Source organism: Agelaius tricolor, unplaced genomic scaffold (assembly GCF_023055355.1).
Source record: "Agelaius tricolor isolate 1412-34295 unplaced genomic scaffold, bAgeTri1.0.p SCAF_24, whole genome shotgun sequence".
Taxonomy (NCBI): Eukaryota; Metazoa; Chordata; class Aves; order Passeriformes; family Icteridae; genus Agelaius; species Agelaius tricolor.
This window is the reverse complement of record NW_027269284.1, coordinates 9809684-9833780: the sequence shown is the minus strand read 5'-3', so window position 1 is coordinate 9833780 and position 24097 is coordinate 9809684. Positions and strand designations below refer to the sequence as shown.

At 38.1% G+C, this 24097-nt stretch overlaps 1 protein-coding gene across 6 annotated transcripts in view; it reads right to left on the bottom strand.

Annotated features, from left to right (window-relative positions):
* PPP2R2C (protein phosphatase 2 regulatory subunit Bgamma) overlaps positions 1 to 24097 on the bottom strand; it is a 186783-nt gene that overhangs the window by 85658 nt on the left and 77028 nt on the right. Inside the window, exon 3 of one of the 6 annotated variants that reach the window (XM_071447394.1) lies at positions 9127 to 9277. The exons of 4 other annotated variants lie outside the window; for them this stretch is intronic. In XM_071447394.1, the coding sequence (XP_071303495.1) occupies positions 9127 to 9277 (151 nt within the window). Of the gene's footprint in view, positions 1 to 1706; positions 1863 to 9126; positions 9278 to 24097 lie in introns of all 6 variants that reach the window. One more of the 6 variants, XM_071447399.1, reaches the window with a different exon arrangement.

Below are 24097 nucleotides of genomic sequence, written 5' to 3'. Positions count from 1 at the left end.
TTTTGGCCTGCCCAGATGTTGAATAGAGAGATATAAAATAGATATAAAGACTTATCACAAAAACCTGGTAGTGGACAAGATAAGGAAGCATTTGACACAGACCACTACAGCCATCTGTATGTCATCATAGACTGATCACAACCCAGCAAAAAAATGATCTAGTCATCTTCCTGTCCACTAATGATACACACAGAAAATTTATCAATTAACTGTGTGCCAAAGTGTGACCTGTTGCTGTCAGTTGAAAAGATAGGCATATTCTCCAATTATTTTCTGTATGGTACAAATTAAACAGCACAACTATTGAAACCTTTCATTAACCTCCCAGCAAGTGCATATCTTTCAAAACAATTACAGTCAAAACAACAATGATCTATAGACCAATTTTGCAGGGCTGAACACCAGAGACACCCATTCTTTAAATCTAATGTTATTTTGCCAGACAACAGACCGCAGACATTATACAGCAAATTCCAAGCCATATGTAACTCGCACACTGAGTGTGACCTTTTACTGTGCTCAGCCTTCGGTTCAGGCTGTGCTGCTATGGGACAAGACAGGGACATTCACAGGGGGCCAAAGACACCAGCCAGTCTGGTCAAGTGTTCACTGGAGAATCTCTCTCAAGTCCTTAGTGCTCAAGGAAGGAGCCCCTGGAAGTATTTGTTCCAAAATAAGGATAAAGCTCAGCATGCAAAGGTGGAGGCAGCAAACAGCTGCAGCCCAACAAGGAGCACTAAAGAACCAAGAAGGTACACACAGAAAACACTCCCCTTGTCTTTGGGCAAAAAAAAAGATAGCTTTGAACTCTCCCAACTCAATACCTAAATTACAAAAAATCAAAATTGTAATAGTCTGTGCAACTGGATTAATATTCAACCAATGTCATGCTCAGATAAGACATTTAAAACCCCCCTTATTATGTCTTAATTTTTAGATGTTATGGAAAATCCAAGTAGAGGGATATATTCTACTGGATATCAAAGTCTTAAAATGTGAACTAACAATACCACTCCAAAAACATCTTTAAACATTCTATATTATGAAAATTATGTCACTGTAGTGCAGGAAAGACCCAGTTAGGAGACAGAATGCTTTCCCACCTAAAACAAAAAAGCAAAGAGAAGTTCTGACCTCAGAAAGCAGCCAGTTGGCACTAAGATTTCTTTTTCATTCCAACAGCTAGCTGAGATACCAGAGCAGATCTAGAAACTAATTATTAACTATCAGTTAGAATAGTACTTACTGATCTATTTTTTCCTTTGGATAATAGTGATGTTTTTTTATACTCAAAATCTATGCTTTGTTAGAACATAGTCTGTTTTCATTTTACAATTGTTTCGCATACAGACTAAAATGACACTATGTGTCAAAAAGGAAGCTTTGATTTACGTTTGCACTTTTCCATGGGTAGTAAAACCAAATAAAGTTGTGTTGGCAACAATCCCATTATTTTGCCACTGAAGGCAAGTTTGTGAACCTCAGGAGAGGCTGAGTTTCCCACCAAGCTGCAGACTCATAAAAAGCTGTCAACACCAAATGCCAGAGCCAGGCCAGAAGTCTCTTTTAATTTTTTTTTTTTTTAAGAGCACTGGTGAAAAGATAGTCCACAAGAGTGGGGACAAATTGTAGTGTCACAACTACCCAAAAAGCAACAGAATCAAGAGTCAAATGACATCAAAAACGGTTAGTATACATGACTGTACCTTGGTCTATCATTTGGAAGATATAATTTATCAGTGCAAGCAGTGCAGCTTGTCTACTATATTTAGGGCTAAACCCAGATGGATTCAGTCAAGGAAATCTGAGGATTCTAGATGCCACCAGAGTCGCCTTGCGCACAAGCTTCCTTATAGCTTTCCCTAAAAAACAAAGAAATTCAAGACAAAAATGGTGAAAACTTTCCTCATCTAAGGACAATTTTTCAAGCAGGAACAAAACTGCTGACCCTGTAAGCAAGCAAGCACCTTGTTCTCCCAATCACTTTCAGTAATAGAAAAATACTTCCTCAGAGGACATGCCCAGACTTACAAAAGTGAGCCACAAACCATGGCCCAGATCTTTCTAGCTCCTCATTCACCTACATCAGTTCAATTAGCTGAGAGTCAAGAGAGTTTCCTCTCTCATACTCGTAACCCCAAGAAGTAGAAACTAACTTTAGAATTACCAACCCTGATCTAAGTCACTGAAATAATTAATACCTTGAAAATTCCTCAATGTGAAACCCATTGTATAGCTGTTGAAAGGATTAAACTCAGATTAATCAATTTACTCTCCACCAACAGTTCAACAGAATAACTGCTGAAGCAGTTTCAAGAAGCATTAGCTGCTTCAGTCAATAGAATTTAAAATGGAGCCCACAAAATCATTCTACAGGATCTAGAGAAGAGGTGCTCTTTCCCTTTTAAAGGCAGGATCTTCCTATTGAGAAAGAAGAAGTGGTAAGGAAAAAAATAAAATCACACAAGCATATAAATAAAATGCTCTATTTCATAGAAATAAACTGTATTTCCATCATCTGAATATAAGGAGAAGAAATTAGGGAACTGGATTTTACAGCAATATTGGTATTCAAAAAGAAACACTCTGAAGTAGCAGCCTCCTTCCAGGTTTGTATAACATCAAAGAAAAAAACCTTATGGACCCATGAAGAAATATCTTCTCCATTTTAATTCACATCTTTCATTTTCCAAAAGCCTTTCTTTTCTAGGAGTTTTATCAGAAAGGAAATACATGCAAGCACTGACTAGGAAAAAAAGAATATTTATTATACATTCCAGGTAGATTTCTAAGGTTATTTACACATGTGTATATTCAAATTTGCAGTGCTTTGAAATTCAGAAAGATGAAGTGCTGTATCAAAGCAGTTCTTTTTATTAAGGCATTTGTCATTATGTGAATCTAGTTCAGACAGCAACAATCCATTCAAGTTAGTTACTCAGGTGTGTATTTGTATGCACCAAGCTCTCAAGAGAGAGTTTTCTTTCAACTATATTTGCACTTTTAAAAGCAGTACTTTTAATAAATAGTGAATCTGAATGAAGCCCACAGTATTCCTTTGGTGGAAATGAGGCAACTTCTCCCGGTATGTCGACATCACCTCTCTAATACATAATTTCCAACATCAGTGGAGGTGCAATACTTACACCAGCACTTGCAGATTCAGTTTGAGCAGTGCAGAACTATCAGCCTGTGCCTGATGTGGGAATTGTTAGAAAGCAACACGGAGCAAATCTTGGCTTTGACCAACCAATCAGAGCACAGAGGATTCTTTATGTACTCAAATTTAAGGACACTTCCCGTCTCTCACATCGCACTTCCCTTAAAAAGGCAGAGCTCTACTAAATGAAATCCCACTCTTTATGACTCGCCTTGCAAGCTGGCTGGTAAGTAGACATGAGGAATTATTAGCCAAGGGCAATTTCTAAGTGAATTCATATAGGAATATACATGTACTTTAGGGATGACCCAAAACCCAAGCAAAATTAGTATCTTGCATAAATGTTCTTGAAAAAGTAATTAAAATGCAAGGGACACCACAGAAATTGCTTTCAAGAGCTTGAGTACTCTTGTCTGCTTTCTGGCTTAAGAATTTTAGATGCTCAACCCTTTTTTAATTATATAATTGATTTTTCTTGAATCAAAACCAAATTAAGTTATTTCTAGATCATCTATGCCACCACTGGAAGCACTAATCTACGTATTGATTTACTGCAAACAATTATACAAAAACTCTGATAAGTCATATTTGTATTATTTCTCTGGAAGCCATTTGTTGAGGTTTTCCACAATTACATTTTCAAACCATTGTCCCTTAATAAAGTCACTATATCCTTGATGCCAAGTGAAAATCCTGACCAGGGACAATAATTGTCACTTAAATACTGCAGGGTGCTTATGAAATTTTGGTTTTATAATCACTTTCAGGATCTCTTCCATGGTGTGTTGATACCCAGAATGGTTACAAACTAGCCCTACTTTCCATAAGTGCCCTCCACACATTTTAAATGCATGCTGCCAATAGGTCATGTCCAAGAAAAACAAATTCTCATTCTTTGCTCTCCCTTCTGCATCTACAAATTTATTTATAGCCAAAAAATCATTATTAAATGTCTCATGTTTATTACAATGCAATAGTATGTGCCATACTCTAATGCTATAATGCCATGACTGCTGGTCATTTTTATGTATCTTGCAACTTAGAATATAGTTCTCTAAAGTAAGCTAAAAAATGCTAATAAACAATGAAAAGCTCATGTAACAATAAAAATCTCAACTGTAAATATCAGAATATAAAATATCAGTGAACTCTGTCACTAAAATCACATTTGTAAAAGGTGGGCATGCTTAAAAACTATCTCCTGGATGTATGGTTTTTATGTACTCATGCATCTAATGGCAACAAACAAATGTTAAACACCACACATGTTAAATTTGACCATCCAAACCCATAAACTCAAAATATATTTGCTGATCCACCCAGACTTTTCTAGGGTTTTTGCTTGACTCAAAAACATTAGGAGATTCTCCCATGAATATTTTTAAAGCATAGATTTGACACAAGAATAACATATGCAAATAACATATAAAAGTGTCTATAAAAATATATAAATATATATTTATTTATATTTATGTTGTTCTTTGTTCTTTATGATGTTATTATATATGTTATATATAATGACATATAACGAAGAATAACATATAAATATAAATTAATAACGGACCTAAAAATACTTTAGCCTGTTTAGCTACACAGTCAGTGGAGATCAATTCATGTTCTACTTATCAAGATAGAGGAATCCCAGTGCAATAAATTAATACTTACTCCATATTATAGGCAAAGAAGAGTTTTACTCTTCCTTTTGCTTTGCTGTAACACGACTGGTTTAAGCTCTGCAGGTTTTCAGTTCGTTTTGGTTTTGCTTTGGGGTTTTTTGGTACTATCTTGGAAGTTGGATGTTTCATTGTTTGTTGAGCTGATGCAAATCTTCATCTTGATCTCTTGCAAAGTCATGTACCACATGCTTAGAAACTTGTGTTTCCTGAACATCATTATGGCTTTACCAGTCTGCTTTACTATTCTGGTGGCTGCACAATGAGGTTTACCTCATCGGTGTCCAGTGACAGTGAGGAATTCAAATATTGAAATGGAGTTATTACAGTTGTCTACAAGCTCATGGTCTCTACCAGCATCATTTAAAGCCTATCCAAGACTCAATTTCATTACTTAGTTATTTTTCTTATTCAAGCCCCTGATAACTGGGAGGTGGTTTTGTTCACAGCAAGAGCAGAGATATCATTATTCACCGCCAGCATTTTACTCCACAGTGGGACATTATTGCCTGCACACAGAAATGAAGGGGTAGCATGTAAGGCTCTGGGAGAGCAAACAAAAGCTCTCATCACACTTCTGGGAGGAAAAGGCAAAGGCTTCTTTGGAATATCCTGCTATCCACAGGGACTGTGCCCCTCTATTGTACAGAGCACACAGAGAAAAAACCCTTCCTAGGAGAAATCCCTTCTCTGTCTAGTTATTTCCATGTTCAAATACATGTTTCCACATACTCATCATACTACACCTTGATGGACTTAGTATGTAGCACTGTCTTTTACAAATTTAATTTCTAAAATGAAATCTGAAAGTTTCAATTTGGATATAGGCATGAGTTCAGCAGTAAATTGCTTTGTATAAAACAAGCTCTGTCTTTTATTTGTCCTGCTAATACAACAGCAGCCTGGGTGGGTAGGAGAACTACCTCACCTTCAAGGCAAGAAGCTTAAAACCTTCAGAAGACCAGCAAAAGTCCACCTTCCTTTTTTCAATAGTACAACTATCAGAATATCTCTCTCTCTAGCTTATCTTTCTTTTATCCTTGTAGCACTGCCAGCTACATGTCAGCATCATTAGAACTTTAAGATCCTTATAGATTATCTAGCAGTTGTCCAGAATTTTCTGATTATCCAAACAGCAACACTAAAACTGAGCAGACAAGCAGCAGTCTGGTAATTCTCTATGAGCAAACAATACTCTGTCAGAAACATACTACCACTTAGGAACACAATGAAAAGCAACCAAACGTGGATACAGAATTTTAAAAACTAATAGATTTTTAGCTATGAATTACTGATACCTTTGGGTGATAAAACAATATAGAGAAATTATAAAAATTATGATAAAATAATATAGGGAAATTAGTTCAGTCATTCAATTTTTACCATCATCCTGGAAAAGAACTAATGCCTTTTATAACCATTGCAAGCATTTAGTTATACATCACAAAATATATCATAAACATAGATTGTGATATTTTCTTGAAACTCAAATTCTGCTGTTTTCCCAACCTCTTCAGATTCTTCAAGCCAAAAATACCTGCTCTTTTGATACAGCTCTAGCCTATGTGACCAATTTCTTATTCTGGGCTGAATCATTACAAAAGCCAGCCGATTGGTTAAAAATAAAAAAGGAATGCTGAATACCATAGCAACTGGCTTGCAGCCTTGCTAACATGCAGGAAGGATTTTTTACTTGAACAAGAGCTACAAGTGAAAACACCAGGCCAAAATCAGATCTGGCATAATATCAACAACACAATAGAAACACAGAAATTACTTGACCCCTCCCGAGTCTCCTCCCTATAGTATCTTTTGTGCAGCAGCAAATCTTCAGGTTCTTATTAAAATACAATTCCAACAGCAAGTTGAAACTTGTGCCATGGTATTGATTCCACATATACATCGATATGTGGCAGAATTTTTGCCAAAACAAATAGGATTAAATGTTGAAAAATCAAGTAATGGAAGCAGAGCAATAACAGAGCTTGATCTTCAGTTTTAATTAATGGTCATATCACTCCATGACTAAAAGGATTAAAAGTTCTTTAGAAACACCTCTAAATACAGATAATTTTACAATGCCTAATTTAGTGATCACTTTTAGGAACACATCAAAGTAGACAGTTAATGTCAATACCCTCTAAGAACTGCATCAAATCCATAAGGAATACATTTAAAGAAGCATATTGCTCTGGAATTACTGCAAGAGTATGTGTTCAGGGCAAGGTTTTGGCAGGGGTGGGCTCTGTGGGAAGAGACCAGAAGCTGCCCTGTGTTGGACAAACCCACTGCTGTCCCAGGCTGAACCCACAAGTGACACCAGTGCACCTCTGTGAGAAGATAATTTAGGAAAGGGTAAAAAACCTGTTTGGCAGATGAGGAGAGAGAATGAGAAAACATCAGAGAACCAGCTCTGCAGATGCCAAGGTCACTGAAGAAGGAAGGGGCAAAGTTTCTGCAGGCACCAGAGCAGAAAATCCATTGCAACCAATAGAGAAGAGTGTGATAATGAAGCTTGTTCTCCTGCAGCTGATGAAGTCCACAGTGGAGCAAATATCCACCCTGCAAGCACATGGAGAGCACCAAACCAGAGCATGAGGAGATGCCCTAAAGGAAACTGCAGCCCACGGAGAGCCAGGTGGAGCAGGCTCCTGACAGGACTCATGGCCCATGCAGGGAGCCCACACTGAAGCAATTTTCAGGCCAGAACTGTAGCCTGTAGGAGCAGCACACTCCTGATGGACTGTTCCCCATGGAAAGGATTCATTCTGAAGCAGTGGAGAAGGACCTGTGTTGGAAAAGCTCATGAGGGACTGTATTCCTTGAGTGGGACCTCATAGTGGATGGAGCATGGGAAGAGCATAAGGAGAAGGAGCAGCAGAGATGAAATGCTACAGACTGACAGTAACTCATTCCCCCTGCTCTGTTCAGAAGGGCAGAAAGTGGCAGGCAAGTTAGGAAGGAAAGAGGGAATTTGAGTCTGGGAAAAGAGAGGAGGACCAGAATACAAAACTGTCAGTGACCTCAGCTCTGAAACAAAACATGCTCAAATTGGCATGAAACCCATGACAAAGATGCAGCAGAGGTCCAGTGACTGAAGTACACAATGGTAAGGCCTAAAGTAGTGCTCAAGAGTAACCAGCAGAACAATGGCCTCAGCTGTCTCCAAAACTTGGGAGAGGGCAACACAAATGGCTCAGAATGTTAAAGACAATGCCAAGATTCTGTTACCCTTCATTTGCCTAGCAGAAAGGCATCATTTGAGCCTAAATACTTCCACTGTTCTTATTACAATTAATTATGACAAAAATATTTTTATGACAAAATAACTATTTAATAGTATTATCTATTAAAACTAACTTGAACCACCAGTTTCTTTATTAAAAAAAACAGTAAACATTTAGGAATACATATATGCATGTTAGCCCAGCTGATGGGTGTCTGGAACCAACTCATTTGTGTGAAGGAAACTCTGGTAACACTCTGGAAACTGCTCCTCCTACTAAACAGTACTGCTGATACATCAAGGGCACAGGAAAAAATTATAGAATTATTAAACACAAAAGAAGGCATCTTAGCATAAGCACAGTACACTGATACAAAAAAAAATAATCTCTATGATTACAATTCAGTTACAGAAAAAGATCTAAACAATTAGACAGATGTGCAGCATGCTGAGTCTTATGTTATTACAACCTTTTAATGTAGAGCCTCAATCTTTCCTGTAATATTTAGATTTCTGAGTTCAACAGCGAGCTGACCTAGGCAGTTCAAGGTTTTCTGCAAACTAAGGACACCTGTAGAACTCGTAGTTAAATAAGAACAAAGACTCTTTATTTTAGATCAGTGAAAAGACTACATCTACACATGGGTCACTAGTATAGAAGATAGACTCAGTACCATGTAATTCAGTTTCCTGTAGTACAGTTAAAAAATACAAACAAAACAGTGTGTGCAATAAGTTAGTGCAGGAGACACACAAAAAAAGGAGAAACAAAGAGGAAAAAGGTTTTACTTTTATTGTAGGTATTTAGAGTTTGTATTATCTCTGGGACATCTCAGACTAAATAACAACACTCACAACATGGATTGTCTAGATGTACCATTTCCTCTAAGACACAGCTGTTTTGAAAAACTTTTATTCACTCCTTGTAAAGTGACAAAATACAATCAATGAACTGTAGACACCTTTATCACATTTGCTTTTTGTAAATTCCAAGGTCCATTGTCATAAGGGATTCCTGTAACCAGCCATCTGGGTGGAACACAAAAATAAGTGACAGGCATCCCTACCTCCAAGTCCATCTCCAGAATCAACCTCACAGATGCTCTCCCCTTCCCTATTGTCTTTAGGATGCAGCAGAAAGCAAGATCTTCCCCAAGTGATATGCTCAGGCTCCAGCAGGAAGCTGAATCCACCCACTCTGCAGCCAGCAAGTGATATCTTTTAAATAAAAACAAAAACAAAGCCATTGAGCTACCTCTGGTATACAACAGATTAATTTAATTTCTTTTAATTTCTCCCTTAAACATTCAACTTTTCAAGACTGTGTGTCAGCAAGTTCTACATCCATCACTGCGTCTCCTAATAACAATACAGTCTCTTCAGGGGGTATCTGAGCTCTTTTTCCCTTGAAAATTCAATGGTGATTCACAGATCAAACTCTCCACCCAGTCTAAATTGCAGGACTCTGTTAAGGTGGAAAGCCTCAGCACAGATTCATGCTCATCCACATGGCCTGACAGGACTAGGAGAAATATACTAAATATCCACATGATTAGCTCTTCTCTGGCACACTCTGAGTACTGTGAAACCAAATTACATGCAGTTTGCAAACAACTGCACAGACTGAAAACACACAGTTCATGTGGGTTCACCTTCCTAAACTCCTAGGGTTATTTTAAGTATAGGCAGAGAGAGAGCATCTCAGTTTAGCAATGGATTTGATTTACAGATGAGTATAATGAAGGAAAGTGTAACGATGGGTGTATACAAAAGAATGAACCCACCTCATGTTTTATTTAAGAGAAGGACAGTAAGGGAGCAAAACTCCTTTCCCCTAAATTGAACCCAAATAGCTGATTCTTTTGCTATTACTGTCCTGTGTAGCTAGTTTTTACCAGCACCTTCTCTTTCTGAATAAAAGAGAAATAACTGTCAATTAATTAAAATAAGTAATAAGGAGTCAGGAAACATCCTCACATTAGTGCCTTTGAGAGGCAAAAACAGACAAAAAGCAATTAGAATAGCATGGAGTTACTAGATTAGTTTGCAGCAAGTGGAGAACTGTCATGTGTCAGATGCTCATGATCTAGACAGCAAAGCAAGAATGAGCTCCAACATTCATCTACATGTAAGATTTACAGTATGATTATTTTTAAAACAAAAGAAAACAGGAACCAAAATGCATCCAAAAAGTGTTCTCTGCCACAAATGAACTCAGACAGGCTAAGAACAGAAAACACATGAGAGAACAATGATCAAGTATATGAATGATGTGATACATAAAACTGTTCAGGTATCATTAGTAACTCTGAGCCAGTCATGGAGCAATGTATTAGCTGTTTCCTGGCCAGTTTTGAATGAGTAAATAACAACTAATTTTTATTTGAAAGTCTGTGGCCTTCTCTTGCTTTTCCATGTCACTAGGAAAGCATTCAAACTGTCCCATGCAACTGTGTCTTATTGAAGGTGTGGAAAAGGGGAAAAAAAATTTTATTAACATCAACTGCCCTGCATTCAACATGAATTCCCTTCTTCAGCTTCCTATCACAAGAAAACAAGAAATACTATAAACAAATCTGTATTCAGACATCAGATAAATGAAAATCAATAGTTCAAGCACTATGATATTTTGTTGATAAAAAGAAGAGCATACCTAGAAGTATCACACCAGAAGAAATCTGTTTCTTCAGCTTCTTCAAGCATCTCTCTCAGCATCTGCACATATTTGTTGATTTTCTGCTGCTTGAGCCAGTGTAGGTGTAGGCCATGTCACAGAGCATGCATGGCACTGTGAAACACTGAGCAGAATTCCAATGGAGGGAAAATTGTAGCACAGCCATCCAACACTGCTGGTGCCTCTTCTTAACCTTGAATCGGCAATTCAAGTGTTCTTCTAAACCCACCTGCGTGCTCTTCAGAAGGTGGGCTACTGCAGTTTGCCAAAGAGCACAGACCCAGAAAGGATCCACCATCATGCTGATTGCCAGTGAAGTATCCATGGCAAAAAATTGGTAAAAAAAAATCCATACTCCTTATTTTAAAAATATTAAAATACTTACCAAATAAATGAATGGAATACAACAGTAATAGTATCAAGCTCTGGCCGTGTATTTACATCTGAAATATTCAGCTCCAAATGCTGATTTAGGATACTCAGAAGAACATTAACAATCACAGTTCCTGTTTATAAGAGCAAATGCCCCCAAGCAATGAATATTGGATTCCCATGATCAAAGTTCTACTGTCAATGTCACAGGATTTAGTACTATTTTTTCTAGACAAATAGGTCAGATGAACAATTAACCATCATTTTAAAAAGTCAACCACAGCCCTTCAAATGTAAGAAATTTTCTTGCAAGTTTGCTTTTGGAAAAGTCATCTTATTCTGCTCAGATCTGGGTTTTTATGATCAATGCTACAGTCCTCCTGCACAGTAATTCAGAAACATGTTTGTATAAACTAACTGACCACAGGACATTGTGCATTGTCTAGAAACTAAACATTACATTTTTACCTCAGCCTTATGCCTGCGTATGTGGAAAAAAAAATAATCTATGCCCAGCATAAATGCCTACTTCTACATCTACTTAGATACAGCTGTTGCACAACCTAATGTGTTCACTTGTCTGTAAACAAAAATGTGTGTCCTTATGAAATATCCATCAAGTGTCTTATCCATTTTTGCCTTATACTGATTAACTAAATGAAGTCTGCATGCCTTTATTAAAACCTGTAGGTGTAGAAAAGACTAAATTCCAAGACAGTCAAGGGACAAGGACCGATTAATAAAATTAAGTATCAGCACTGAAAAATACAAGCATTTCAGTGCAAGATTACTAACACAGTAACTGAAAACAAATTTTCCACTGAGACAAAATTACTATTATTATTATTATTATGGAAAACCAAGATTAAAAGAAGATTAGCAGAAAAAACCCTGTTTTTAAATAATTTATTATTTTATACACATTTCATTGTGAAACAAATTAATTGTTCCTTCTTACATGCTTGCTATCTCTTCCCACTTGGCATCTGCACCAATATTGCTTTTAATAGACTTTCACTCATAGCTGAACCTTTGGGTGGTGGGGGGAAGCACTGTTAGTCAATACCAAACCCCCTATTGTTCTGTTATCTGGCTATGAAAACTTTTAATTAAAATCTGAAAGCAAAAGGATGCAACAGTACTGGAATCTAGAGCTGCTGAAATGTAATCACAGCAATGGAGTAACCACAGTGGTGGAATTCTTAGTAAAGAATTGCTTCATGCTTGGTCATTTACCCCTTATACAACAGAGAGAAAAACCTGAAATGTTTTAAGTCAAGCCTTCCATAAAGGAAAAATTCCACAGCAGAGAATCAGAGAAGAATGAGGTATGAGTAAAGTTGTTTTAGAACAATGCAGCAACAAGTTTGCTACCTTTTAAGTACATAGGATTTGAAACCTACATTACAGAGCTCCTTTGGTCACGTAGATCATTGTTTGATCATCTTGCTCATTCAAATCCTTCTCCCTACTAAGATCATACAGTATCCCAACATCAAAACAGAATAAAGCCAACCATCACTTGGTGTTGTCATCTGGTCCTTGATGAAAATGTTATCGTGAGAGGGGAAAAAAACAATGAACATGTCTACTTAAGTCTTAGGGAAGACATTTCTGGTGCTGAGGGAACTCAGCATAGAAGGAGGCTCAGGAAGAGTCTCAGCAAGACCAGTTGTGCACAATTTCTACCTCAGTGTGGTTTACAGAACCACCCATGTCAGAGCAAGGCACAGGTGGCAGAAACATGAAGTGGGGAATGCATAAATCCTTGCATGACACGTTTTTTTTTCCCTCAGAGTAGTTAAAAAAGCTTCAAGGCTGTTTTAACCCAAGCCAAGGAGTTATGTTGCCAAGCAGATGTGCAGAAGAAAGAGCAATAGATAATTACTGTCATTAGTCACCTCCTTCAGACCAGAGCCTGGCTCCAAGTGCTGTACAGTGGGGTGCAGAGAAATTGCATATGCATCCAAGAAAGCCCAATGAAATGTAAATGACTGCAGTCCCTTGATCTTTCTGAAATGATGTGGTTCACCCTCCGGCTGCAGATATTGGATTTTGCAGCATTAATCCCCACTAATGTAACATAATACTACCACTGGAGTATATGTACATTTTGATAACAACATATGAATGTGTTGAAAAAATCAGAGTATGATAAGAATATTTATATTTGCACACATTAAATCTTCAGGGAACTTGACAAATTTAATTCTCCAATTAAAGTCAGAAAGACCACAGTTTTCTACATTTCAAATCAAGTGCTGAGATAACAAACATGCCAGAATTATAATGCAAAGGGAAGACTCAAGTCACAGAATCTCTGAATGGTATGGATTGGAAGGGACCTTGAAAATCATCTACTTGCCATGGCCAGGGTTAGGGTTAGGGTTAGGGTTAGGGTTAGACCTTAGTAGACCTGGTCTACTAGACCAGGTCACTCAGGGCCCTATCCCTGTATTTGAACACTTCCAAGGGATAAAGCAACCACAACTTCTAGGGGCACTGTTTTAGTGTCTCACCACCCCCACAGAGAATAATTTCTTCGTACTATTCAACCTAAATCTTCCCTCTTTCATTTTAAGGCCATTACCCCTTGTCCTGTCAATATAAAGCCTTGCTAGAGGACCCTCTTCAGCTCCCTTGCAGCCCCCTTGAAATACTGGAAGGACACAATGAGGTCACTCCAGAGCCTTCTTTTTTCCAGGCTGCACAATCTCAATTTTCTCAGCCTCTCCTCACAGGAGAGGTGCTCTGACCATCTTTGGGTTCCTAAGTCACTACAGCAGCACACTTCTCTGCTGACTCAAAGACCCCAGCAGTCTCAAATATATGCTGTGGGTGCACTTTTTCAAACAGAATTTTTCACAAGGGATTCCTACATAAGCCAAACTCCTAGGCTGCTGCTAGACAGACATTCCTCAGGTGTACACAGTCAACTCCTGCCCATAGATCTCAGAGGATAGTGCCATATCTGCTGCTGAAAAGGTTATGTTTCTCAAAGTTTACCATCAAATGGATCTACAATGAATTATCAGTTACCTCTCTTTATAAGTCCTGTGTCTCTGCAGGAAGCCAACTTGACACAAGGAGTCCTGCTAAGCTAGTTATTTTTCCTTTCTCTTCATTTCACTCATTTGTTGTAGGAATTTATTCAAACTTAATGAATCAGTCCAAAATTCTTCATACATATGTCAGTGTTCTTTAAAAAAAAAAGAGAGATTTACAATTTAGAAATGGGCATAAATCTTGTATTCAGTCAGGCATGACCATGCTTGAGTTGTCCTGCAGTAATACACTAACAACAAGCCTCCCTGACTACCAGACTTGATAATCGTAATTCTGCCTAACAAGGCTTGCAGTGAGACTTTATTATTCTGAGAAAGTCTGAGTTGAATTGATTCACTGTATTTCGCCACAAAGCTGCATTTTTTGAGGTATCTCCATATGGAAATCTCAATGAAGTCAAAAGGAAGTTTGTTATAGACATGGATATTTTAAAAACTGACAAAATCCTCTCTTTTCAATACATTAAAATAAGCTGCCACTCAAAATTTTGCAAAATATGCTCAAGTGCTAAGCAGTTTGCTGGGATCAGCCATGAAAGGAGATCTGACTATTCTGATCCTGCAAAATACAGTTCAGGGAGGGGATAAAGACCATTAAAGATCAGATTCATTTCACAACTTCATTCCTCAAAAATATCCATCTAAATTGGCAAGAGGAGTGATTTCTGAGGTGCTTCATTTCCACACATGTTTTCTTTAATAAAGTTTATATTTCATAATATATTTAATCCTTACCTATTTTACTCACCAAAGTGTTTTACTGCTCCCATCACACAGTATTCCACTTTCCAACTGCTTTTCTTTACAAGCGTACTGTGACCACTGTGAGAAAATTACTTCATGCACTAATGTGCAAAAGCATTGGCAATTCAGCCATTTTTTTAGCAGAAAAGAATTCCACAAAACCTTTGCCACACCACTCCCTTGCGGGCCACTGCCATAAGGTAAAGTGAGGGCTGTGTGCTGCAAAACAATTCCCATCAAGCTAACACAATGTCCTCTGCAATCTTAGAAAAATAATCTTGCAATTTGGTTCCTCTGCTAACAGCAGAAGCAGTAGCTATGGCATGTGCAGAAAGAGCAGAGGCCAAGATAGTATTTTTTAAAGCCACCTGATGATGTTGACAGTGATCTGGAAACAAACTGCAGATTATTGTTTCTGTTCTAGGCATACTAATTCAAAAACAGAGGGCAGGATATTATATCTGAAATATTTTCTTTAAAGATGTCTCTAAGAAGACAATTTCTCCAACTTGAGATTTATTGTGTAGTCAGTAGAAATCTGTGTATTGCTGCAAAGATTCACAAAAGAGCAGATTTGACATTTACACAAATTGATTTCTGCATACAGTTAAGCTCTACTACTGTTACCAACACAACACAAAGCACACCTTAAAAGCAAAACCCAACATGACAATCCACAAAGAAAACCATAAAAACACCCCCAGAACACATCTCCTTGATAAGGTAAATTTTCAGTTGAGTCTAAATACAGTCTTCAGTTTAAAAAAAATCATGTGTTTCACATTAGAGACTAATGCTAATAAAACAGCAGGATTTTTCTATTTCTTCTAGGAGTGTCTGTTTCCAAAGAAGATAACCTATATTTAATTTTGAAACACACATTCCTATTGCAATTAGCAATGGCTCTAGAAGCATATAGTAAAAAAAAGCACTAATCAAGATATTGATCAAAACATGATTTGATGGAAACTGTACAGGAAATCTGAATTAAAAAATAAAGTCATAACAAGAAAAAACAAGTGAAATAAAGAACCCACCGTCTTTATTATTGGCATAGTTTTACTTAGCAGTCTGCAGCAAAAAATCAATTTGTTTTCCTTAAGTTTTAGCTGAAGGTCTAAATGAAACATGCAATACATACAGAGTATTTTCTCATTTGTTTTAACATTAATTTTCAAGACAGTGTTGAAAAGCTGAATTTATACCCAGCTGTAGTTTTTATAACCAACCAAGAGAAATTTAGTTTGTATGCTAGAGCAACTGTGGAAATCAATTCTTAATCTATGACCTTGCTTACCACAGCTTGAAGCCTTGCAATAAATAAATGCCTTGAGCCACACATAAGAAACATTTGGTGAATTAGAGACAAATAACACAAATCTATATGTGTATATATAGTATTAGAAAGGTCATATAAAATACAATATAGGCTTTTTTCTTGCTCTAACATAATAATGCTTGAAAGGCAAGACCTGGTAATTGCCTACATTAATATCCAGGTGGTGAACAATCACTAGAACCTATTTTCTTTTCAAATTACAGTGTTCATCCTTTTAGACAACTTCTTGTAACCCATCTTTTCTTTTAGTGTGGAAAATACCACAATGATTATAAATCCCTGAAAAGAACAATTTTCTTTGTCCTAGCATATGAAAATTCTTTCTCTAAAGCACATTTAAGCTTCCTTATGAACACTGTGCAGTGTTTCATCACTAACAACAGGAAAACAAATGCCAGAGCTCATGTGTTAACCTGCACTTAGTCACAATTACCCTCTTTTACAAGCTGAACCTCTCAAATCCTCACCCCACATGAAATTACTTATTTCTCCCTGGAGTACATGCTAAAAGAAAAAAGAGCGTATAGTACTGTCTCCTTATTAATATTGCATCATTAAAATTCACCAAAAAATCCTGTAAACAAATCTGTACCTTCTTAAAAACACACCTTCCATTCATGTATGTGATTGACTGTAGATTTTAAAATCAAGTAGTACAACATAGCCCTAGTTCAGCTAATTTCCCTCCCTTGATTGTCTCCTTCCTGAAACACTGAAATTCAAATGTGACTGTGACTGACAGTCCTTTTGAGATTAGCATGGCATTATTAGTTTGCACAGCAGGTGACCAAAGTAACTGCTGGAAAGGTTTCCCTTATTTTAACCCTAAAGGATGTAATCTAATATGAAAAGAAAGAATCTGGAGGCTTACAATTACCCTTGAACTGGAATTGTACAAAGAAACCAAAGCAAAAAAAAGACTTGTTTCCTTTAAGTAAGAGTTGCAGCCGAGGGCCTTAGGTGTTTTTTAATGTTACAGAGGTCCTGTAAACACTTGACATTCAGAAGAAAAGCTAGATTTACAGATTTACACTGAAATTATCTGGCTCATCCTACTTCATTCTACCTGTGAGCATAGGTACACCTCATTAAAATCCACAGAACAACTCAGGAGACTTCTGAACTTCTGTCCTCAATGTATCAATCTATTCCAGTGTAAGGGCAAGATTTACAAATATGATGCCATGTACATATTGGTCAGAACTGATGCCTGGAAATAGAGAAACTTTCCAGAGGAACACAAATGTTTTCATACTGAAAATTAAGCTGTATTTGACCCTACCTCAGAAGAGACTACTCTTACCAACAGCTAAAGAAGAACAGGAAGAAGTACAATCTTTTCTCAAAAGCACTGATTTTTGCTTGGCAATGACCTTTTTAATACCCAGCTGGAGTGACACTGGCATTCTGAACTGAAGCCCCTCAGGTAGCAGCCACATTCTGCAGATATGAAAGCACATTCAGTTCTCAGCTTCCCAAATATTTTGCAAATGACACCAACCAGAGCTCTCCCCAGTGGTTTGTGGGAAAGGGCAGCTGTCAGTAAAAGTGGGGAAGCCCACCCAGCCTTGCTGGGCAGCACAGCCTGCAGCCCCCATTGACCTGAGACCCTCAGCACTCAGCATCAGTTACCTCAACACCCTGCCCAGCCCCACCTGCTGTGTCCCACTGGGCATTTGAAATTAGTTTGCAGGCTACAGTCTTAAAGGCAGGTTCTTCCAACTGCAGGAGAGTTGCTTGGTGTATTAATTTGCGTTGGCAGAAACCACTTCCCTGCTAACAAAGCAACAAATTTACATCACAATGTGGAGCTGTTTATAACCAACGACCCTTACAAAACTAGTTAAGATTTAATATTTGTGAAACAAAGCAAAGAATTCACTGGTGGCTTTGTATCAGCATAAATGACTAATTACTTTAATCAGGAAGCTCAAAAGATAATGAACTTGATTTATTATAAACACAGGGGCTTGCCCTCTTATAAAAATTACTTGCTCTGCAGTTCAGGACACATATTGATTAATGACACTACTTGCAATTCTCTTAATTTTAAATTTAATAATGGGTGAAAATGAATTAAAAGCAAACTGGAAAAATACACATTCCCAATATAATTTTACTCAATTCCACACCAATATTCATATGTTATGTACACCCCAGTATTTCACTAACAGTAAAAATACAAAACTATTTAGAAAAACATGCAGCGAGTAAAAGATTAATTTGGTCAAGGTTAGAAAGAGTGAACATTTTTGGCTTTCTCCTACATGACCCCTCATTTTTTAGTGATACCTGACATCTGTTGCTGAGACCAGCTGAACTCAATTCAAATGCAGTTTAGCTAGGAATAACTGAGAGAGTCATAAAAATCTCTGAGGATAGATTATGAACCAGTTATGGATTAGAATTCCATCAGAGAGAGAGAGGGGGGGAGAGACTGAGTCTGCCTGGAATGTGGTAGTAGACAAGATAATAACATCTTTGCAGAAAAGCCACTTTGGAGAGCACTTTACTCTGTCCTGACCCCTGCATCACCAGTCCTTTACCTCACTAAAGGGCCATTTGTGGACAGAGAGAACACTTAAGGCATGTCAGGGCCCCATGACAAGGTTTATAGATTTACTGCATTACATTCAAACTACACAGCAGAGTGACAAATTTTACTGTTCATATCTCTTAAATAAACATTAAAAAATTCACATCAAATCCTCTCACACTAAAACGGACTCTGTCACCCATGTGAAGCCCTCTAAGTTTCTCCAAAGATGACTGCCATGAATATTTTCTTTCTGCATATTTATGTTGTAGATTTCTGAGGAACCCTCAGGTGCATTTCTATATATTTTGCTGAAATGTTTTCATAGCTCACTGGTAACCAGCAAAGCTCTCTGGCTTAAGTTTTTTTAAGAAATCACTGGAGTGCCAGGGTATTCAAGGACACTGTCACATATCTGAGTATGAGTACAGTTGCTCAGTTATTACAGAGGTTATTCTTCTTCTTCTTCTTCTTATTATTGCATCATTACTTGCAGAAAATAATGACCAAGAGCAATGTAAGAATATTTTCAATGTGAAGAATGTTTTCAGAGACTGGATGATCAGCTTGATCCACATTCCACTCTGGAGCTCAGCTAAAACAAACCATATTCCTCAGGGCACTGCAACAAATGAATTACCATAAAATAAAGACACTTGGCAGCCAGGTTCCTATTACAGCTGCTTCTTGTTCTGACCAGTCATCATGACCTCATGTTCTCCCTGTTTTAATATATCCACACACTGTCTCTTTCTTGTCTCATACTTAACACTACATTCCTCTGGGCAGAAAGCACCTCCCTCTGTGTTTATGGAACCAGCTGTGCCTAGTGACTCCATGCTATCACAGTTTAAATAACAAGCAAGATATGTATCTGATACCAATTTAGGGCAGAGCTGAACAACATATTTGATTAAATCTCTGCATTATCAAAATCCATGAAAATTGTTATTCTTGAGGTTTTCGTGGTTGGTACAAAGAAAGAAGAACCTTTTTCAAAGAAAGAAAAAAACTTTAGTTGCCCATCAGTTCTGATATATTGCAATTATAACCATAACCACATCAATTGTGACTAAGAGCAATATTTTTACCAGAAATTCTGTAAAAAAATCTCTTCTTTATCTCCAGCATTTCTTCCAAGCCTGGTCATAGACAGAGAAAGTCCCAGAATTCAGACTGGAATTCTGCAGTTTGAAGGATACCCATCACAGTATTACTAAAAGATCCCTGCTTTGGTCCATGAGGGGCACACAGGGGACAGACCTCAGCTGTGTTCTGTAACCACTCACTGATGAACAGATACCAAACCAACTTCTGCGAAGCTGCAGAAAACCAGCTGCTACTGCAGCAATCACAATAGAGACCAGTAGGTATGGGATACATACCAGTGTGAGACAGAGGTGTGTTCCAGGCTCTTCAGGCTTGGGTGGCCCAGTTGGCTCTGACAGCCTGTGGGAGCTCTGGGAGATACTCTGGAACATACTGGAAGATACTCTCCAACATCACCCCACAATCATGGCTGTCTGAAACTGCAGACATCATTTCTAAGGACCACTCATTAAGACAGTTTATTTTCTCTGTTGGATTTTTAACTCATGTAAATGCCTTACAAATAAAGGTGCCCTCATTCTATGTGAATGAAGTGAACCATCTGGAGTTCTTTTTTTTTTTAATCCCCAGTGTTAGAGGTCAGGAGGAGAGCAAGTGTTCAGGGGAGATTTGGAACAACTAAAAAGGAATGAGAAATATGAATCTAAAAAGAATTAATACAAAAGAGGAATTCTCATCCACAAAATGAGGTTCCATTGTTTTATACAAAAAGAAGCCATTAATTATTAAATACATATTTGCTGGTTAAATCTGGGTTAATGTGCTGATTTTGGCTGGGGTAATTTTCTTCACAGTGTCTATTATGGGGCCATATTTTGGATTTCTGATGAACACAGGGTTGATAACATAAAAATGTTTTTGTTATTGCTGAACAGCACTTACAAAGAGCCAGGGCTTTTTCTGCTTTTGGTAATGGCCAGGCTGGCCAGGATGTGGGAAGTTGAGAGGAGGCACAGCCAGGACAGGTGACCCAAACTGACCAAAGGGATATCCCAGACCATGTGACACCAGGCTCAGTCCATAAAAGAGGGGTAAAAGAGGAAGGGGGGGACATTTGGAGTGATTATGTTTGTCTTCCCAAGTCACTGCTACACATGATGGGCTCTCCTGGAGATGGCTGAGCACCTGCCTGCCCATGGGAAGCAGTGAATTAATTCCTTGCTTTGCTTGTGTGCATGGCTCTTGCTTTCCCTATTAAACTGTCTTTATCTCAACCCATGAGTTCTCCAGCTTTTCTTCTTTTAATTCTTTCCCTGATCCTGCTGGTGGGGAAGCAAGCAAGCAGCTGCCTGGGGCTTGGCTGCCAGAGGGGGTGAAACCACAACAGTTCTGTGCAGAACTATCTGCAAATATATACAACAGTTCTGTGCAGAACTATTATGGCAGTGAGAGTGATGCTACAGAGCAACGCTTACTGGCATCCTGAAGATGCCAGTAAAACTGTCTTAATTGTGCTTTTTTTCAGAAGGAAACGTTTTGAACAAAAAAAAAATATGTAAAGCTTATAGTTTAAAAGGTACTTCTGTTATTGCAGCATTAAGACTGGAAACTCACTCTCCCAAGCATTTACTTTGTATCAGTCATTGAATTTCTATTTGGTTATGTCTGACAAGTCTCATGGGGAGCTAAACACTCTGTTCTGTTGCAACTGTGATTTCTGAGACTAAAAATTTGAAATAACTTTGAAAATGACAGATCAGGTTCACTGGCAGGCTTGTTCTGCTGAGCTCAGCAAGAGGGAAAGGCTGCCTGGTATCAGTCACTCCTAGGGGCTAGTCTGACTTGCACTTGCTGGCAAAAGTCCTTCAAGGACCATCTGCCAGCAAGAACAGTGGGGATGGGCAGGGGGAGGAAATCATTCATGTGCACACTCAGGTACTGCCAAGTCCTTCCCTATCTTCAAAGACTTCAAACAGTAGAAGCTACCACAAGCAATATTTAAGACGTCAGTATACCAGTTTTTTTCTTCTGTGGAATCCTCAAAATAGAAGCACTTCACCAGAAGAGACACAGAGAAGCTACACAGAAAGAGAAGATAAAAATTGAACAGATAAAAGAATTTATCTTTTATAAATTTCTCTTTTAGAAATACCTTCAAAATATTATGCTTGTCATCACAGAACGATGGTCAGCATTATCAAGCACTGCAGGATAACTATACTGAAAGGACACATCTCAAAAGGCTTATTGGAAAGTCAGGGGGACACATCAAATATATACAACAGATGTTTGCACACTAAGCTCATATCCTCAAAATTGCTGAATCAGGTCTATTTATTTAACTTATTACTATAAAAACACATAACAAGCCCAAAGCATTCAAAATAGAAGAGCATAGCAGAGCTGCTTATGTTCCAATAAGAGAACACTCTGCTTCCCTCAATCAGATTTAAAGAGGAAGATCAAAGAGAAAACATTTAAAATTAAATGCAAAACCTTATTCTAATTTGAGAAAAAAATATTTTACAATTACATAGATATACACCCTTTACATATATATGCATATACACATATTGCAAAGTAGAGATTAAGTGGCTTAGGCTGCCCTGTTATATGTACCCATTCCATGCTCCCAGTTCTGTTCTTCTGTAAATGCACCCTTAAAAGCATCAGCTTATATGGAAAGACAACAGCTGTTCAGCTCTTGGCATGATTAGGATTTTCTCCCTCTGTGGTATTGGACAAAGAGTATGGTGATCATAAATGAGCACACCCTGCAGTTTTCCTCTTGAAGCCTCCTCTTCCTTACCACCATGCATCTCTGTCTCTATCCCACTATTCATCACATACTTTTAGACATCTAACATTTAGATTATGCTTGGTCTTAGACATAGCCCATGGAAACCTTCACTTGAAATTAGCAATACAGACTTCAGCGAAATGTTTTGATTTCATACCATTCTGTGCCCTCTAGCACAGTACCAGATCTTTTAAAAGTGTGAGGAACAACAGAGGTTCTTCCCTACCATCAAATCTTCAGTTTAGGTTTTATTTTTACTTGGCTCATGGAAAGAAAGAAAGAAAAAGTCATATTTGGCTGTCCAGACAGTGGCACTGGTGACACACTGTCTGCAGACAATGTAAAACAAGTTCCTCTTCTGCAAGGAAAATTCTAAGCTAACCTGTAAGCCCCAGTCAGGTGAGAAGCAGATATCCTTGCTGACACCATTTATAAATCTCTCCAGGATGGAAGAGGCTTTAGGTTGGTTTTATGATGGCTTTTCCTGATTTGTTGGATTCAGACACTCCTCCACTCCCATTTCCATGCAGTTCTACAGCCAATGGCCTGAAACCTCAGTTCAGCTGTTTCTTTTGCACATCAATTCTACCATACTGATGCTGTGAACAGAGAGGAGATTTTCTGTACTTAACATTTAACACAGTAGCATTTTCTTCATTCATATCCTGTTCCTGTGAAGGTAAGTCAAGGGCAGAATCAATGTGTGGAATAGATCTCTGACACAGCCTCATCTCTAAGCACACAGACTCTATGTAACCAAGCTAATAGCATCAGCAGAGTATAAATAATACCATCATTAGGAAGGTACTAGAAAATAATAATCTCTATCAGTGTGAAACCAGCAGCACAACAGATTTAAAAATGTTATTACTTGCAGGCAAGGCTCAACTCAATTTTCTCCCTAGCTTCCTTTACTTTGTGAAGTGCTCAGCTCAAAATCAGCATGAGATCTGCTCAGAATTTGTGTCAGATTCCAGTCCAAGTTACAAGAAAACACACACTTCACTATCCCCAGCAAAGATTACTCCACACAAGAAATCCCTGTACACTTACTAACAGGTTCAAGGGTACAAGCAGAAAACTCACAGTTCACTCATCACAGTCACTGCACTGCCAGCTGTAAAACCAGGAAAGGCAAAGCACACAGGTCATAACACCAGTTTTCTTCTGCACAAGCATTTAGCCAAGAAGGTATTTTATGGGGAGGGAGATGCAGAAGAAAGCAGGGGAGGGAAGGAAGCAGCAGCATCAGCAGTGACCTTGCAGCACCCACCCTCCAGGGCTCCCAAAGCTCTCCCAGTATCCCCTGCACCACTGGGGATAGCACAACACATCAGCCACCAGGCAGGAGTGGGGCAGGAGACAATACTGAATCAATTACTGCCAAACAGACCTTCCAACTCTTCCCAACCACTCAGAGGCAGCCAAACCTCAATTAAAATAAAGAAAAATAATACC